This window comes from Artemia franciscana, chromosome 4 (assembly GCF_032884065.1).
Source record: "Artemia franciscana chromosome 4, ASM3288406v1, whole genome shotgun sequence".
Taxonomy (NCBI): domain Eukaryota; kingdom Metazoa; phylum Arthropoda; class Branchiopoda; order Anostraca; family Artemiidae; genus Artemia; species Artemia franciscana.
In genome coordinates, this window is record NC_088866.1 from 62,661,804 (window position 1) to 62,678,691 (window position 16,888).

Genomic DNA, 16,888 nt, shown 5'->3' on the forward strand with positions numbered 1-16,888 from the left:
TCAGATGTTCAATCTTGAGTATTTTCTATTATTTTGAAAGAATTTCGTTTAAGTAAAATAGACAAGATCATGCTTTACTGATAAACAACATATTCTAACAAGGTCACATTGGTGTTCTAGGTCAGATAATAGAAAAAAAAATTAATTATAAACTGAGACAAAGAGAAATAAGAATAAAATGAATAATTTATAAACAGCTAGTGCCTGAGAGAGAAAATAGGGAGAAGGGGGTATTTGGAAGGATAGTATGACTTAAAAATGAATAATTTATAAACAACTAGTGCCTGAGAGAGAAAATAGGGAGAAGGGGGTATTTGGAAAGATAGTATGACTTGGATCAAACAGTTCGTGGTAACGAACTGTAGGAAGGAGTGACCCAGCTCAATAGTAACCAAAACTCTAAAAAATGGATGCTTATTTTGATGCTAATAGTCACATCAAAAGAATCGCATTTTAATGCTGATTTTAAATATATAAATTTCTTCAAGATTAGTCTTACCCGTCAAAAGTTACGAGCCTGAGAAAATTTGCCTCATTTTAGAAAATAGGGGGAAATACCCCCTAAAAGTCATACGATCTTAACGAAAATCACACCATCAGATTCAGCGTATCAGAGAACCTTAATGTAGAAGTTTCAAGCCCTTATCGACAAAAATGTGGAATTTCGCATTTTTTGCCAGAAGACAAATCATGGATGCGTGTTTATTTTTTTTTATTTTTTATTTTTTCCAGGGGTGATCGTATCGACTCAGTGATCCTAGAATGTCGCGAAAGGGCTCATTCTAACGGAAATTAAAAGTTCCAGTGCCCTTTTTAAGTGACCAAAAAAATTGGGGGGCACCTAGGCCCCCTCCCACGCTCATTTTTCCCCAAAGTCACCGGATCAAAATTCTGAGGTAGCCATTTTATTCACCATAGACGAAAAACCTAATAACTATGTCTTTGGGGACGATTTACTCCCCCGCAGTCCCCGTGGGAGGGGCTGTAAGTTACAAACTTTGACCTGTGTTTACATATAGTAATGGTTACTGGGAAGTGTACAGACGTTTTCAGGGGGATTTTTTTGGTTTGGGAGGAGATTTGAGGGGGGGGGTTAACGTGGGAGGATCTTTCCATGGAAAAACTTCTCACGGCGGAAGAGACTGTCAATGGAGGGGGCGCAGAATTTTCTAGCATTATTTAAAAAAACAATGAAAAAATAAATATGAAAAGTTTTTTCCAAGTGAGGAACAGCATTAATACTTAAAACGAACAGAAATCATTACGCATATGAGGGGTTTACCTCCTCGTAATACCTCGCTCTTTACGCTAAATTATTTTTAGTGGTTTCGACTATTTATTCTACGGCCTTTGTGATTCAGGGGTCATTCTTAAGGAATTGGGACAAAATTTAAGCTTTAGTGTAAAGAGCGAGGTATCGACGAGGGGTGAGCCCCCTCATATACGTAATAAAACATACGAATATAGAAGTTCGCTACGTAAGTTAATTCGTAAGTTACGTATATTTTTTACTTATGAAAACGGTAGTAAAAAATTAAAAGTTATAGTTGCCTTTTTTTGTAATCAAAAAATTGTAGGGCAACTAGGGCTCCTCTCTCGCTCCTTTTTTCTCAAAATCTTCCATTTATATCTATGAAAAAGCCATTTAGGCCAAAAAATTATTATACAAATTTCATTTTAATTGTTTATGTGCGGAGCCAAGATAAAAAAATGCATTAATTTAAAACGGCCAGAAATTAAACAAAAAAAAAAAAAACAAGTTTTAGAACGACATTAAAACTTAAAACGAACAGAAATTACTCCGTATATGAAAGGGGTTTTTCGTCCTCAATACCTCGCTCTTTACGCTAAAGTTTTTTAGATTTTTAATAAGTCGAGTTAAGAGAAAGAGTCAAACTTTAGCGTAAAGAGCGAGGCGTTGAGGACGAAAAGCCCCTTTCATACACGGAGTAATTTCTGTTCGTTTTAAGTTTTAATGTCGCTCCTTACTTTCATTTAAAAAAAAAAACTTGTTTCTTTTTTGTTTAATCAGTGGAAAGGCGGTAGTCTTTGTACCACTAAAATGAGATCCGTTATTGCATCGTTTGTGGTCTTATCACGAGTCTCAGGGGGATGAAAATGTATTCCAGAAAGATTTTGCTCACATCTCTTTAATTTTCTGTAATGTTGTTTGGCCAGGTTAGAGCATAGATTTTTAATTCTTTTTCAGCCATACAGAGAAAAATATTTTATAATTGTTTTCCTATGGAGACATTCTAGGGACTAGTGTCTGTAATACAGTCTTGTTTGAAAAGATTCATCTTTTTTCTCGCATATTTTTGAATGTTCCATTCACATGGGGTCTATCATTGGGCCATTTGTTTATCCTAAAAATTTTCCAACGTTTTGGCCTCAGAATGTTCTAGGAAGAAGGAAAAAAAAAAGAATCCACCCAGAAAAATCGAATCTTTTAGTCTAATAATGAAAGGGGGGCATGAAACGTGACTTCAGAATTGAATAGTAAAAACAACTTTAGTGGTTACCACACGCTTTTTTTTTTTAATCTTGACATTTATTTTAATTGTTCTTGGTTATAGGAAAAATTAATTACTTTTTCGTGTGTTTGGAGATAAAAGTGTTTCCAGAAGTTTCTTAATTTTTACTGTTAACTCTTTTTTTGGGTACTTTTTCAGTACAAGATTTTTTTGTTAATGTACATCTATTTCATCCCAAAGATCTATACCTCATACAAACAAATTTTGCTTGTAAAACTTCATGTCGATACGGCTCCCGCTTTTTTTTTATTTACGAATAGCCATAGCTACTTATATGTGATAGTCTCTTATCTCCATTCAGTTCGATCAAATTGAAAATAGGTGCTGTGGGGTGATTGCTCCCTTCGTACTGCAGAAAAATTACTATTTTTTTTATACACTATAGGTAGCACAAAAGATGGAAAGGTGAAGGCACTCTTGAGCGTCATCGGGGGATTTCCTCAGAGGGTGGAAGCAAGTTTTTACCACAAATTTTTTTTATCGAAGTTTAATTGAAGAAATGCGTTCTATGTTGAATTTTATATATTGAAAAGTTATGTGACAACGAACTGTAATTAAGGAGCGAATAATGCTTCAAGTGACAAGTATTTGAGATAAAATTTTGATAGCTACTTATTATGCAGTTTGTAGTTACTAAATGTGAGTGAGGAGCGACCAGGGCTAATAGCAATCAGAAATCTAGAAAAAAGGTGCTTCGATAACACTATATACATCAAATAAATCTTCTTTTTGTTTTATTCTAAATCTGTAATGCTTTTCAAGTTTAATTTCTTTTTTTACATTTAATTAAATAAAAAAAACAAGCTTTTTTTTTAATGAAAGTAAGGAGCAACATCAAAACTTATAACGAACAGAAATTACTCCGTATATGAAAGGGGCTTTTCCTCCTCAACGCCCCGCTCTTTACGCTAAAGTTTGACTCTTTCTCTTAACTCTACTTTTTAAAACAGTAAGAAACTTTTGCGTAAAGAGCGGGGCGTTGAGGGGGAAAAGTCCCTTTTGTATGCGGAGTAATTTCTGTTCGTTTTAAGTTTTATTGTTGCTCCTTACTTTCATTTAAAAAAACTTGTTTTTTTTTGTATTTAATTTCCGGAGGTATTTGAATTAATGCATGTTTTGGTCTTGGCTCTCCACACATAAATAATTAAAACGAATTTTGCACATTAATTAATTGCAATTGATTGGAAGATTTTGAGAAAAAAGGAGCGAGGGAGGAGGTCTAGTCGCCCTCCTATTTTTTGATTATTTAAAAAGGCAACTAGAACTTCTAATTTTTTATGAACATTTTTATAAGTAAAAAATATACGTAACTTACGAATTAACTTACGTAGTGGACTTCTATATTCGTATGTTTTTATTGCGTATATGAGGGGGCTCACCCCTCGTCGATACCTCGCTCTTAACACCAAAGTTTAAATTTTGTCCCAATTCCTTAAGAATGATCCTTGAATTACAAAGGCCGTAGAATAAATAGTTGAAACCACTAAAAATAATTTAGCGTAAAGAGCGAGGTATTACGAGGAGGCAAATCCCTCATATGCGTAATAATTTCTGTTCGTTTTTAGTGAAATTGGAGGTCCATCAATGGATTATAAAGTAAGATGTTGAGTCCCACAGGGATCCCCCTTGGGACCACTGTTGTTTGCAATATATGTAAATGACTTATGCTTAGCACTCTATGGGCTGTATATTGATGTTGGAAGGGTCCAAATACAAAGAGACCCTAATCAAGCTTTATTGCTGTTTGCGGATGATACATGTATTACGGTGGCAGCAAGAACAGAAAGTGAATTATTACCTATGACAAGAGATAGCATATCAAGGATAGAAAAGTGTATGAGGGTTGATCATCTAAAGATAAATTTTAAGAAATCTCTTTGGGTAATTTTTTCTAGATCGCCCGACTATTATCCTTGGTGAAGGAATTAAATGTCGGATCTTACCTTATTGCGCATTTACCGTCTGTGAAATGTTTTGGAGTAATAGTTGATGAGACTCTTAGTTTCTCAAATTACATACAATGTACATCATCTAAAATTGGTGGGAATGTAGGGACTCTCAGAAAGTTGAAATTTTTTTCCAAGTTAGTATGCTTAGATTGATATATTTTTCTATTGTCCACCTTTATTAGGTTTATTGTTGTTCGGTGTGGCCATCTACTTTTCAAACACATTTAAAGTCATTATGTGCTCTCCAAAATTCGGCGATTCGGCTTCTTTTTAATTGTGATAATCTTATATGAGTTAAGAGATAGTTAAAAAAAAGTTAATATTTTACCAACGTCAGGTCTTTTTAATTTTTATTAGGCTCTATTTATGTTTGATATATTGCATAAAAATGCACCTGAATGTTTGGTTAGTGTGTTTGAGAGAGATGAGTCTGGATGTAAGACAAGGAATTAGTCAGTAATTAGAAAACCGATTAAAAGGTCCACAAGGTGTGCATTTTTGATTCACCATGTTCTTCCTTCTATATGGGAATTCCTTCCTTATTATATAGTTCAAGAGACTGATAGGCCGACTTTTCATGGGTTGCTTAGGGACTATTGTTTTGGTATTTATGATTCATGATTTTTTCTTCTTTATTTTTATATATATATATATATATATATATATATATATATATATATATATATATATATATATATATATATATATATATATATATATATATATATATGTATGTATAATGTATATAGATAAAGTAGGGAAATAGTGCATAACAGTGTTGTTATATTAGGTTAGTATAGTACAGGTTCTCAAGTGGTGACTTTTTTTGCTTGTTTTTTTTTTTTTTGCTTTTTATGGGAATCCATTCATAAGTGATTTATTTTGTAGTTTCGAGAGTGGCACAAGCCCTAAGGGTTTTTGGCCAATTCTTCTTTTTTTGTATTTTTCTTTTAAAAAAATAAATTCTCTCTCTCTTAAATATTGAAAATTCTGGAAAAACCAGTTGATTCATTATGATAGAAAAACGATACATTGAGCTTTCTACTTTGAGAGGCAACAATGGCACACGGTGGCGGTTCCGTTCATAAACAGTCAAGTAGTCCATGTAAAATAAATGGTTGTTATAAACCTTTATTTAACCAAGTTCATTCACTTGATGTTTGATAATATTGTGTCAGATGGCAGCACCAGGCCATCTTAGGCCAACTTCGTACGCTCCTCCTCCCTTTCAATATATTAAAAACCTCCCTCTTTACACCATCTCAAGAAGTTCCCATTTTCCTTAAATCTTTCCTTACGGTATCTTCTCACTTCATTCAGGAACTACATGCTTTTCGTTTGGCCCTAGGCGGTTGGCCGATAAAGAAAATCTTTGGCAATCTGGCATCCTTCATCTGCAGAATGTGTCCTAGCCCTCTCATCCTTTTTCTCATAAAGTCCTAGAAAGCAGGATTGTCTATACAAGTGCAAAGTCACTCGGCAATCACTTGGTGATTGAACTTTTATTTTAACAAATAAAATTTGTTATGTTTTGAGGCAAATTAACATATCATTAGCTTGTGTATTCTGCATTTTTAGAAATAACATACATTTGCTAAGGTTATTGTTTTTATGTTTTAGGGCGAGCTAATGCATCATTAGCTTGTTTTTATTTTATATTTTATGTTTTAGGACAAACTAATGCATGATTAGCTTGTTTTCATGCTGAAATCAAAAAGTAACATGAGTGGGACGTGAAATTGAAAAAAAAATGAAGTTTGTTTTTAACAGACAGTGTATTTTGAGACCTCAATCTACAAACAAGGAGACTGTTAGAGGGTAGGAAGGTGTGGCCTTTTTAATTAATCTTATCCATGAATCAAAACAATACAATCAGCAATTTTGTATCTGTGGTCTGAGGTGACGAATCCGTGTGAACTTCATTGTACAAATTGTAACAGGAATTTAGAGGGAAAGTGTAAAGATCTAGCTAAATTTCAGGTGATTTCTGTGTGGACGAACGACCAGCCGTACGAAAATCAGCTGGTGAGACACTATTTTCAACCGTTTCGGCCCATGGAGGTCTACTTCATAATGAGACATGGCATGCTGTGTTCTGGCAAGTAAGCTATTCGCTAATAAGATATTTTTTTATTCTAAATGGAGGTATTTCAAATAATTTTACTTTTTTTTTAAATTCTCTTCTTAGAGGGAATTTCAGAAGTATCGTAAGCCTCGTTAAAAAAATAAGGAAGGTAAAACAGTTCAAAATAGGGATGAAACCTTTTAATTGACAGTGAACAGATATAAAATTATTTAACTGGATATTTCGAACATATATACAGTGTTCATCATTTTTACTGCTGATGATGAACACTGTATATGTGTTCGAAATATGCAGTTAAATGATTTTATATCTGTTCACTATCAATTAAAAGGTTTCATCCCTATTTTGAACTGTTTTACTTTCGTCATAGAAATGCAGTGTGGTCTTCGAGGTTATCTAAAAAAAATAAGCTGTTTCAAATTATAAGCACGTACTGCTATATCAAATCCAGATCTAAAACAGGAGGGTGGAGGGGAAGGCAAAGAGCCTAGAAATCTGCAAAAAATTACTGACTTAAATTTGTTCTTATAAAGCTCAATTTTTTTTTCCGTACAAAGAGTAATGTAATCTTGCTCAGTTGATATAACCGCAATGAGTTGCTGGATGGTGTTCCTCATTTTGGTCATTACCCCCTCAATTAATTTCCATCTAGACTCTTTGAATATAATTTTCCCGTTAACACTGTTAAGGAAAGATACCAATAGGTTTCTCTTTTGTCACAGCACTGCTTGGAGCTTCCCCCATCCTTTAATTTGTATGAACTATGAACTTTCCTTTCATCTGATTGTCATTTTGTATCGCTCTTTAAGTTGTTTCTTAGGGATCCTTGTTTGGGCTTCGTAAAATTGTCCCAGTTTTTTCATCTTTTTTACTATTTTTTTGTTGTTTCTCTTTGTTGGGCGAGTTTTATTTTTTTAATTCACTTCAGCTTCTTATGATCTCTTAAGGGTAGACGGGTATAGTCTCTTAAGGTATGATTGCTTAGGATAAATCTCTTAAGGGTAATATCAAGCTAATCTCAGTATTTATCTTCCTTTACTACATTCATGATGGTTTAGTTAGTCCTTCAGTAGAAGTCTCCTGGCATAGGTTCTTGAGCCTGCCTCTCAATAGACCTAATCACAATGTAGCCTATATATGAACATGGAATAACCAATGGTTAAAATTTGAACTTGGTTATTTCCCAATGTTTCTCTTTTCATTTTTGTCCAATTTTTGCCTTTTTTAATTTACTAGGATTTGAAAGAACAATCGAGCATGATATGATAAATCTTAGGTGTTTACCGTAATCCCCTACCTTAAAATTAATACTTTTTCAGCGTTTTGCAGTTTGTTGCCAATATTATTGTTTTCAAGTTATGTCGAGTATAAAATAATATTCAGTAATTTATTTCGATCTGTTTGATTAAGTAGTCTTACAGGATCTTTTTTTTGTTTTTGTTACGTGTAATTGAAACAAATCTTTTATTTTGAGGTACTCTTCCCGCTGTTAGAAAAAGTGGAATCCCTTTCAACTGTTGCAAGTGATCAGAAAGTTGATGCAAATGGTTCAATTTTAATTCACCACTCCCGCAATACTGCACAGAAACAATGGGCTGAAACAGAGGTAATAATGTATATCTTAGTTTAAGATCTTGGGCGAAAGCCATAGGAAACGATTAGAAAAATCAAGCTGAGCTAAATTTTTATATCACCCTTTCTAAAGTTGTAAAGCAACAGCGAGTAAAATGTAGAAATAATTGGCCTTGCACTTACGAGTTTAAGTTCATGTGAGTGATCTTTGCCAGGGATATTCATTACAGTCACTATATGAGCCTATCCTAATGATACAACCAGCATTACTTGCAACTGGCATTATTATTTGAACTAAGCTAATTTGCTGTGACAAGAGTTTTCTTATGACATCCTTCACGGTTCCAGGCCGAGAACAGGGTCTAGTATGCCACTAGTCAACAGCTTATTTACTTAGAGTCTTTTATATTCGTGAGTCGTGCTTACAGAATTACCTTTAGGAGTGTTCAGCAGACTTGTTTTTATGAATACGCCCTCGGGAAGCCCTTTCAAAATGAATTGTAGTGTCCGACGAAGATGTTTATTCGGTTTCCAGCACGTGGCACATCTTCTAGTAGACTGGCCCTCTGGTTACATTGTTTTGTGTGTTTGATATGTTTCTTGCCGAGCGGCAACAAACATATCAACAACAATTTAATTTATTAAATTGATGTTTTTCTTAAATAATTAGTTTTAATGTTTTTTCATTTTACATTTTGTTTCTGTATTTTTTCGCTTGTTTTGTGTATGTAACTTTGGCCCAATTGGACTTTCATCAAAATAAATCCATCTATCTATTCAACTATAAACCTAATGTAAGTCATGTGGAGGGAGATAACTAAGTTAGATGGAAATTGTTTCTTAGAACGAAGAATTCCACTCAGTGTCCAGTTACTGGTGGACCGGGCCCGATCTCCAGAAGGTTTGTGGAAGTGCCAAGGCCAGCGGTCCAGCCGGATCACTGGCCTTTGTCGAAATATAAATAATATATAATCTAAGTAAGGCGAACCTTGTTTTTATCAGAATATTTAGCTACTAATGAATATTTTGGTTTATAAGTTTTGACTTTTTCTAGTTTTTTGGTGTTCTCACGAGTTCTAAATAGCAGTTTCTTATGAATTTGTATTTTTATTTACTTAATATTCGTAGATTATATGTATGGTAACTGTTTACACAGTAAAAAAAGGAAATAAAAGGTAACACTTTTAAAACCAGACTTCTTTTATGGAAGCTGTAGATTATGTCGAATAACATGTTTTTCCCGATTAGCCAATAGTATTTTCACCATTTCACGTCCTGCATTTTAAAAACTTGCTGAAGATAGTATCGTGAATGCCAAAAATAAACCCTAACCGTCCACCCGTTTTCAGTTGACTTTGACTTTATTTAATATACTTAAAAATGCAAAAAAGCTTGAACCCCCAACTTAGAGCAGAGCTCGTAAGGTTGGGTGTGTAAATAATATGATATACACACAACAATACATCTCTTCGTAATAATAGTAATAATAGCCAAATTAACAAAAAAAAAAAAAAAAAAAAAAAAAAAAACAACAACAAAAACTTAGAAAACAAGGAATAATAGAAAGAAAGGGAGAAAGGTAGTGCTGGGCAGGAGAGAAATGCTGGGCAAGAGGGGCTTGGGAGGCCATCCCGTCGTGGATACAAAAACAAAACACATAAAGAAAAATATAAATTTCAAATTCCGTCATTAAAGGTAAATAAGCGAACATTAAAAAGCAATCTTTAATAATTGCTTCTTTGCATACAGCTGAGATTTTTGTGATTGATCAATCTCAGTTTTATCATTTAGCTTATATTTATTTGCAATGAATGGCAAAAGGTACCTAAATGAAAACCTCAACCTTTCACATCTTATGAAAGGAATTTGTTATAATCCTGCCCACCGACGAGCCAAACGAGGGGGGAAAATCAACAGACATTTATTATAGAAATAATTTTTAGGATTTTGAATTTTAAAGAGTCATAAGGAAACATTTACATCACGTATGCGTTTTAAATCCGACAAATTTAGGAAACAGAACATCAGTTTGTTTCAGATGTATTTTTAAGTTTTGATGGTCGATGCAAAAATTTCCAGCTATTCTTGCTGTCCTATTTTGTATTACTTGTATTTGTTTTAAATGCGAACAAAAAGTTGAAAAATAAACAATTGAGAAGTAATTCAAGTACGAAGCAAATAAGGAGTGGTAAATTATTTTTAGTATGGAAAATGGGAAAATATTTTTCACACGGTACATCGACCCAATATTTTGAGCACCCCTAAATGACGAATGTGATTACGAGAAGACATCAATGGATCAAGGAAAACTTCTAAATAACGATATGACTTTCTCCTACAAATTTTATTCTCACCAACCTGAAGCTCTTGACAAGAAATAAATGGAGTGGCATGTTTTGAACAACAAAAAACCATAATTCAGTTTTAGTAGAACTTGGTAATAGATTATTAGAAGCAATACCATCGATTAACTGAAGTAACAGTTACAATCAAATTTTCAATTGATTTAGTTGAATCCCTCGCTTTAACAGATATATCTGTGTCATATGCAAATAGAATAGCATGACTAATATTCCTCTGCAAACTTTGCGGAAGATCGTTAATATAAATCAATAATAAAAGCGGACCTATTACTGAACCTTGAGGGACACCAGTATCATTAAGATTTTTAAATTAGACAGTTTTCCATCGACATCTACCGCAAATCTACATCCACACATGTATGATTTTACTAAGTCTTGTCTTCTCCCTCTTATGCCTACATTATCCATTTTGTCAGAAAGAATTTCATGGTTTAATGTGTCAAATGCTGTCTTAACATCCTAGTAAATAGTAACCATATGGAAGTCATTATCTAAACAGTGATTTAATTCTAATAAAAGAGATGCAACTGCGAGTTTTGTCGAATGGCTTGCCCGAAATCCAATCTGGTATTTGGTAAAAGAAAATTTATTATCCAAATTATTAGAAATCCTTTATTTTAAAATTTTCTCAGACACCTTAGTTAAAGGTGGAAAAATTGCAATGGGACGATAATTATTTACATCATATTCATCACTTTTTTCTAGACAACTGAATTACATGGGTAATTTTCTATCTGCTAGGAAACATACCTGAACTGATAAATAAATTAAAAATAGGAATAAGTGGTTCAGAAGTCACTCCAGCAATATTTTTTAATAACTTTGTTGATAGTCCATCATATTCCAGTGAGTTACCTCTTTTTATATTTTTAATAACCCTAAGGAACTCTACAAAACTAACTAGGGTCAGAAATATGCTCGTACCTTCAGAGGGGGGGGGGGAAATAAAGTTTATGCATCCGGCGAGGAGAAAAATTTATTTCTACAGAAACGGTAGATTGTCTAACATGAATAAAATAATCACTAAACATATTAGGAACAGCTTGTGGTCCTCTAACTTCTTCACTGTTTATGTCATATAATACCTCAAGATGCGACAACTGGACTCCAGTCAATGTCCCCAAGCCCTTTCTATTAAATTTAAAAAATTTTAATGCAAAAAGTCTCGACGCTTTGTTTGACTTTTTTTTATTATACGGGAAATAAAGCGGAAAATCGACCATAATTATGTAGTGATCAGATGAATCATCAGGATTGACTTACGTATTAACGGCGCTGTAAGATGAAAAATATTATCAATTAGTGAAAATGACCTCTCAGTTATCCTGGATGGCATAAAACATACAGGGTTTAATCTATGAGCTAACGGACATTCTTAAAACTACACAGTGTGTCTATCCATTCTATTCTGGTTGGAAGATACAAGCCTCATTAAATCAATATTAAAATCTCCCGTAAAGGAGTATTAAGACTAGCTAATTCATCCAACGAAGTTTCAAAGCGATTTATAAATTCTAGCTGACTACCTGACGGAGTACGATAATTAACTACAATTAGCAGTTTCTGATTGTTTGGAAAAAAGCAATCAACGACATAAGATTCAAAAAGCATTTTAGTATTCGTTGGCGAAATCTAGCCTTGCGCGAGCTGGTTTGCAATTTTTAACCTAAGCGCTAAAACCAACTTACTTTTGTCTACTTCGACCGAAATGAAAAAATTGATAATCTTCAACGTGAATACTTTCAATTGTAAACTCGTCTAAAAAAGTTTCACATAGGCCTATCTGTATTAGATACCGATAATAAAAAAGGTTCAATCGCATCTTGTACAGTGCTCCAGCCCTGAAAATTCCGTAACGATATCCTCCTTGTATTAGCATTGTTATTTGCCAAATTATTCAAAAATGAATAATGATTTTTTGGAATATCTAATATATTGCAATCGTCTTCATAATCATTACCTACAATATTTTGGAGAACTGAAAGAAACAAAAGAGAATCATGTCGCTCAAATGCATTTAACCTTGATGATGCAATTCTACCATTTACTCTATCCATTATCAAATATTACCAGCACGCCAAGGACAACTTACCACGCCCCTCATGACACTCATGTCCAAAAACATATTGAGGGGGATGGTGGTGACTTGTCTTAGGATAGCAATTTAGCTGATGAATTGTATGAAAATTGCTAAAGTAGGTAATTTCTAAAGTAGGTTCACGGGTTGAGGTCTAAGCTTCTGGTGTGAAAATTTCTCGTCAGCTTTCCAACTAAGCAGTGATAAATATATGTTTGAAAAATAAATCATTTTATAAAAGCTCTGATAAGTTTCTGGAATTTTGTGAGTATTATTCTCCAAAAGATTGTCTTTTCTGTAAAAATCTTCACTTCATTTTAAATTATCTTGGTAGTACAGGTCTGAGTTTAAGATTTTTATATTATCAGCAATTTTTAACATCATTGGTCCTGGTTTACCCTGCTCTATTTCAACATATCAAACACAGGTAAGTCAGCCGTCGAAAAATAAATATGTAAATTTACAGATAGGGTTTTGTTCTGTTTTGTATGCTAAATAAAGGGACAAATATATATATATATATATATATATATATATATATATATATATATATATATATATATATATATATATATATATATATATATATATATATATATATATATATATATCATGAAAAGAGAAATCACAAATGCAACAGCACAAACAGAAAAAAAAAGGAAAAAAAGAGAGAGAGAGACAGAAGGAGAAAAGGAAGACTGTTTTCCTAAATTAGTGATTAATATAGACCAGCACTTGAATGAGGCCTTAACCCTACTCATCCACACAATCACATAGGTCAAACAGCATAGCCATAAACAATCAACCATAAAGAATAATCCATGGACAGGCAGTCATGTCAATAAGTATAAGTCGTCATTTACCAAAAAATAGAAAAAATAACAAAGACAAATAATTCAGAGGCAACCAACCCAACACAAGGGCTCATCAGGAGAATACACTGGCCTATATGGGGTTGTGCCACTTTAAATTCTCTACCCCGCCAAGTGTTGTGGCTACCAAAGAATATCCATGGCATCCCCGTGTCAGGTATCACCCCCAAAATACATGCCTAAGAAAGAAAAAAAAAACAGCAAATTTAAAACAACCAAGTAACACCAAAACAAGCTTATCCTGTTAATATATCCCTCTTTTTTGCTACAATAGGTAAACTAAATCTAATAAATTTTACCAAATCACAAATATTAACACATTGCAAAAAACCTGAATGAACTAAACAATTATAGAATTCATCTTTACCATGTGGCTAATTTTAAAAAAAAAATCCGCTCAATTAGAAACACAATTCAAAATAAATGGCGCTGCAACAACAATTCTCGAACCTCTTAACTACGCAAAACTTGCGAATATACAACATTCTTTGCTGTCCCATTGTATGTGCATATAAATAGATTGTCAGGTTTACCGACTCTTGAACATGCAACATAGAATGGTCCATGTGAAAACAATCCGTATTCAGATTTATACCTCATGATTCTAATGATTGCCCTTGAGCTTTGTTGATGGTGATTGCTAATCGACCATTCCCTGTGTCACCGTCGTCATTTATATATCCCCCTGTGCCCCCCGGCGTCCCCTTTGTAGTCCCTTTGTAGTCGTGTCCCTGTGTCCCGGTCGTCATTTATATTCCCTGTGTCCCGGTGTCCCAGTCTATGATTTCTCTTTGAGTGTCCCGGGCGTCATTTATATGCCTTGTGTCCCGGTGTTCCGGTCGTCATTTATATCCCCCTGTGCCCCCCGGCGTCCCCGTTGTAGTTTTGTCCCGGTCGTCATTTTTATCCCAGTGTCCCGGTCTGTATATACATTCGTTTTTTTAGTTTTGTTTTTCTCTTTTATTTTTTATTTTTTTCCTTTTTATTTTTTCTCTTTTTTAGTTTTTTTAGTTGTTTAGCTTTTTTTATTAGTTTTTAGTTGTTTTTTTCTTTTTAGTTTTTTTGTAGTTTTTACCTTTTTTTAGTTTTTTTTTAACTTATGTCCTGGTCGTCATTTATACTCCCTGTGTCCCGGTCGTCATTTGTGTCCCAGGATTTGCAAGGCAATATCCCAGTGCTTCTTCAATTAAATTACCGATGGAAATCACATCTTCAGGTAATTCGTTGAAGTCATTTTAGGGAAGATATCCATTTTACAGGTCTAGGTTTTACTTTGTGAATATTTTTTACTCAGGATCGGCGCGCATTTTTTTAAGGATTTTTTTAGTACTTCCAGAGATGCCTTCGTTATGTACAATTCAAGTGTTTCACTATGGTTGCTCTGGAGTGGAACATCTAAATACTGACGGAAATCACCTCCAGGAATATCCTGTCCAAATGCCAAGTTTGGATTTGCAGTGGAGCGTAACAACTTATCCATATTCTGTAAAACCATACTTTGGTAACATTTGTTCCTTATCCATTAGAAAATATCCGCTTGAGCTGATTCTATGCTTGAACCAGGTTTATGCTGGAAATTGAATTTGATGAAAGTGGAACTTCATCCAAATGCCTTGTGTTTGTCCATAAGGCAATAGATTTGATTCGATTCCAGTAAACGCTACACATTTTACTTTGCGATTTTGACCCCAAAGAATGTGATACAAGGTTTAATACACAAAGGTTTTGCCAGACTGCCTGGACCATCTATGACAAAAAATTACAACAAAGTTAAGATCATTGGCAGCCTGTTAAATATTGCTCTGAATTTCAGTCTGTTTTCCTTGCAGAAGACGATCCATACGTTCTCTAGTAGCAGCTGGATTACTAAAATTTAGAAATTACATAATTTGGTAAATCTTTGTAAGTCTCAGTGTCATCCATACCACATCGTTCCACGATGTGGAACGATCGTTCCTCGTTCCAAACTAAAATTTTGACCTTCTGAGGCTATCGCATTTAACTTGTATTCGATACTACAAAGTAATATACAATACAAAGTAATACTTTGTACTTCTTGGTTTTTCAAAGCAAGGCTTTATTGTATGGTAGAAAACTTGCCACAATAAGGTAACTTAGACCTAAAACTTTGATAATCGCTTCATGCAGCTTTTTAATGCTCTTTTCCATATAAATCATAAAAAAACACAATGAAATGATCAAAATGTTTGAATATAGCCTTCAAGTATCTTTTTGCAATGTTGTCGGTGTGCTAGCTCCATTGGTGGCAGCTGAGGAGGGGGGGGGGGAGTGCTCGCTCCCTTAATTTTGATCGAAGCTAGATTTTGAAAAATTATATTTTTTTGGAGCCTTATTTTGGAAAAGGCCCCTTTTTGGTGTTTTTATCAACAAATTAAAAAAACGTAATACACCCTTTGGTGTCATGACACTTTATGATTTTATTAAAATCAATTAGATATAGAAATTAGCTTTAAAATGAGCCCTCAGACAGCTATATGTAATGTTGCAATAGTCTGCTAGTTCTGTTTAGACAGTAGACGATTTATGAATAATTCAAAATTAATTAACATTAATTTATACTGAGGCCAATAGAAGCTTGATAACTATCAATCTCATAACTAGGCATGTAGTTAGTTATACTAGAAACACAAATCTAAGCAATTGATATTGCCTTTATATCCAGAAGAGACCTTTACTAGGTGGCAACTACCGCTGCAACCTCGATCTGGATCTTCTATGAAGAAAATTTTGAGTTACTATTGTTCGAGGTTCGTATTTTACTTAGGTTGGAGCTACCGCTGCAACCAGGATCACACACATAAGTGGATATAGTAAAGAATGAACCTCAGTTGTAACGTACACCATCACATAATTATAGCGTTTCGTGATTTATTGGTTATAACCTACGATTAAGACGTCCCTGTTCATCTTGGATCCGGAGATGCAGTTTTGTTAAAAAAAAAAATGATTTTATTTATTATGTTTTGTTAATTACAATGGTATGTAGACGTAGAAAATTCCTTTAAAATGAGCACTTAAACAGCTCTATAATGTTCCCGTGTCCCACTTACGGTAGAGAAAAAAAGAAAAGAAAAAAAAGAGGGCACATTATTGCTACGGATGGCAATTCCTTTTTGTTTTGATCCGATGTCATTTTTAAGGAGTTCTCAAGATATTTTCCGAAATCCTTTAAAAATTTTTTTCAAATAATATTTTACTATTAAGACTAATTTAGATAATGGTTACTATTCCTGAATAAGCCAGAAATCCCAATTTTTTATCCATATCCTCCATTTCACACCTCTTTAATTCATATTTTAATGTCTTCTTCATTTTTCTTAGATATGAACTCTACTCCCTGCTTATGCAGACAATTTTTCCTGTCTGAGTAAATAAACTACATCACCTATTTTCATGTTTACTACACTAAGGATA

At 33.7% G+C, this 16,888-nt stretch overlaps 1 protein-coding gene across 1 annotated transcript in view; it reads left to right on the forward strand.

Annotated features, from left to right (window-relative positions):
- LOC136025813 (protein MON2 homolog) overlaps window positions 1-16,888 on the forward strand; it is a 169,113-nt gene that overhangs the window by 134,127 nt on the left and 18,098 nt on the right. The window contains exons 29-32 of the mRNA XM_065701804.1: window positions 6,464-6,585; window positions 8,044-8,175; window positions 9,270-9,276; window positions 12,783-13,008. Coding sequence (XP_065557876.1) covers window positions 6,464-6,585; window positions 8,044-8,175; window positions 9,270-9,276; window positions 12,783-13,008 — 487 coding nt within the window. The remainder of the gene's footprint in view (window positions 1-6,463; window positions 6,586-8,043; window positions 8,176-9,269; window positions 9,277-12,782; window positions 13,009-16,888) is intronic.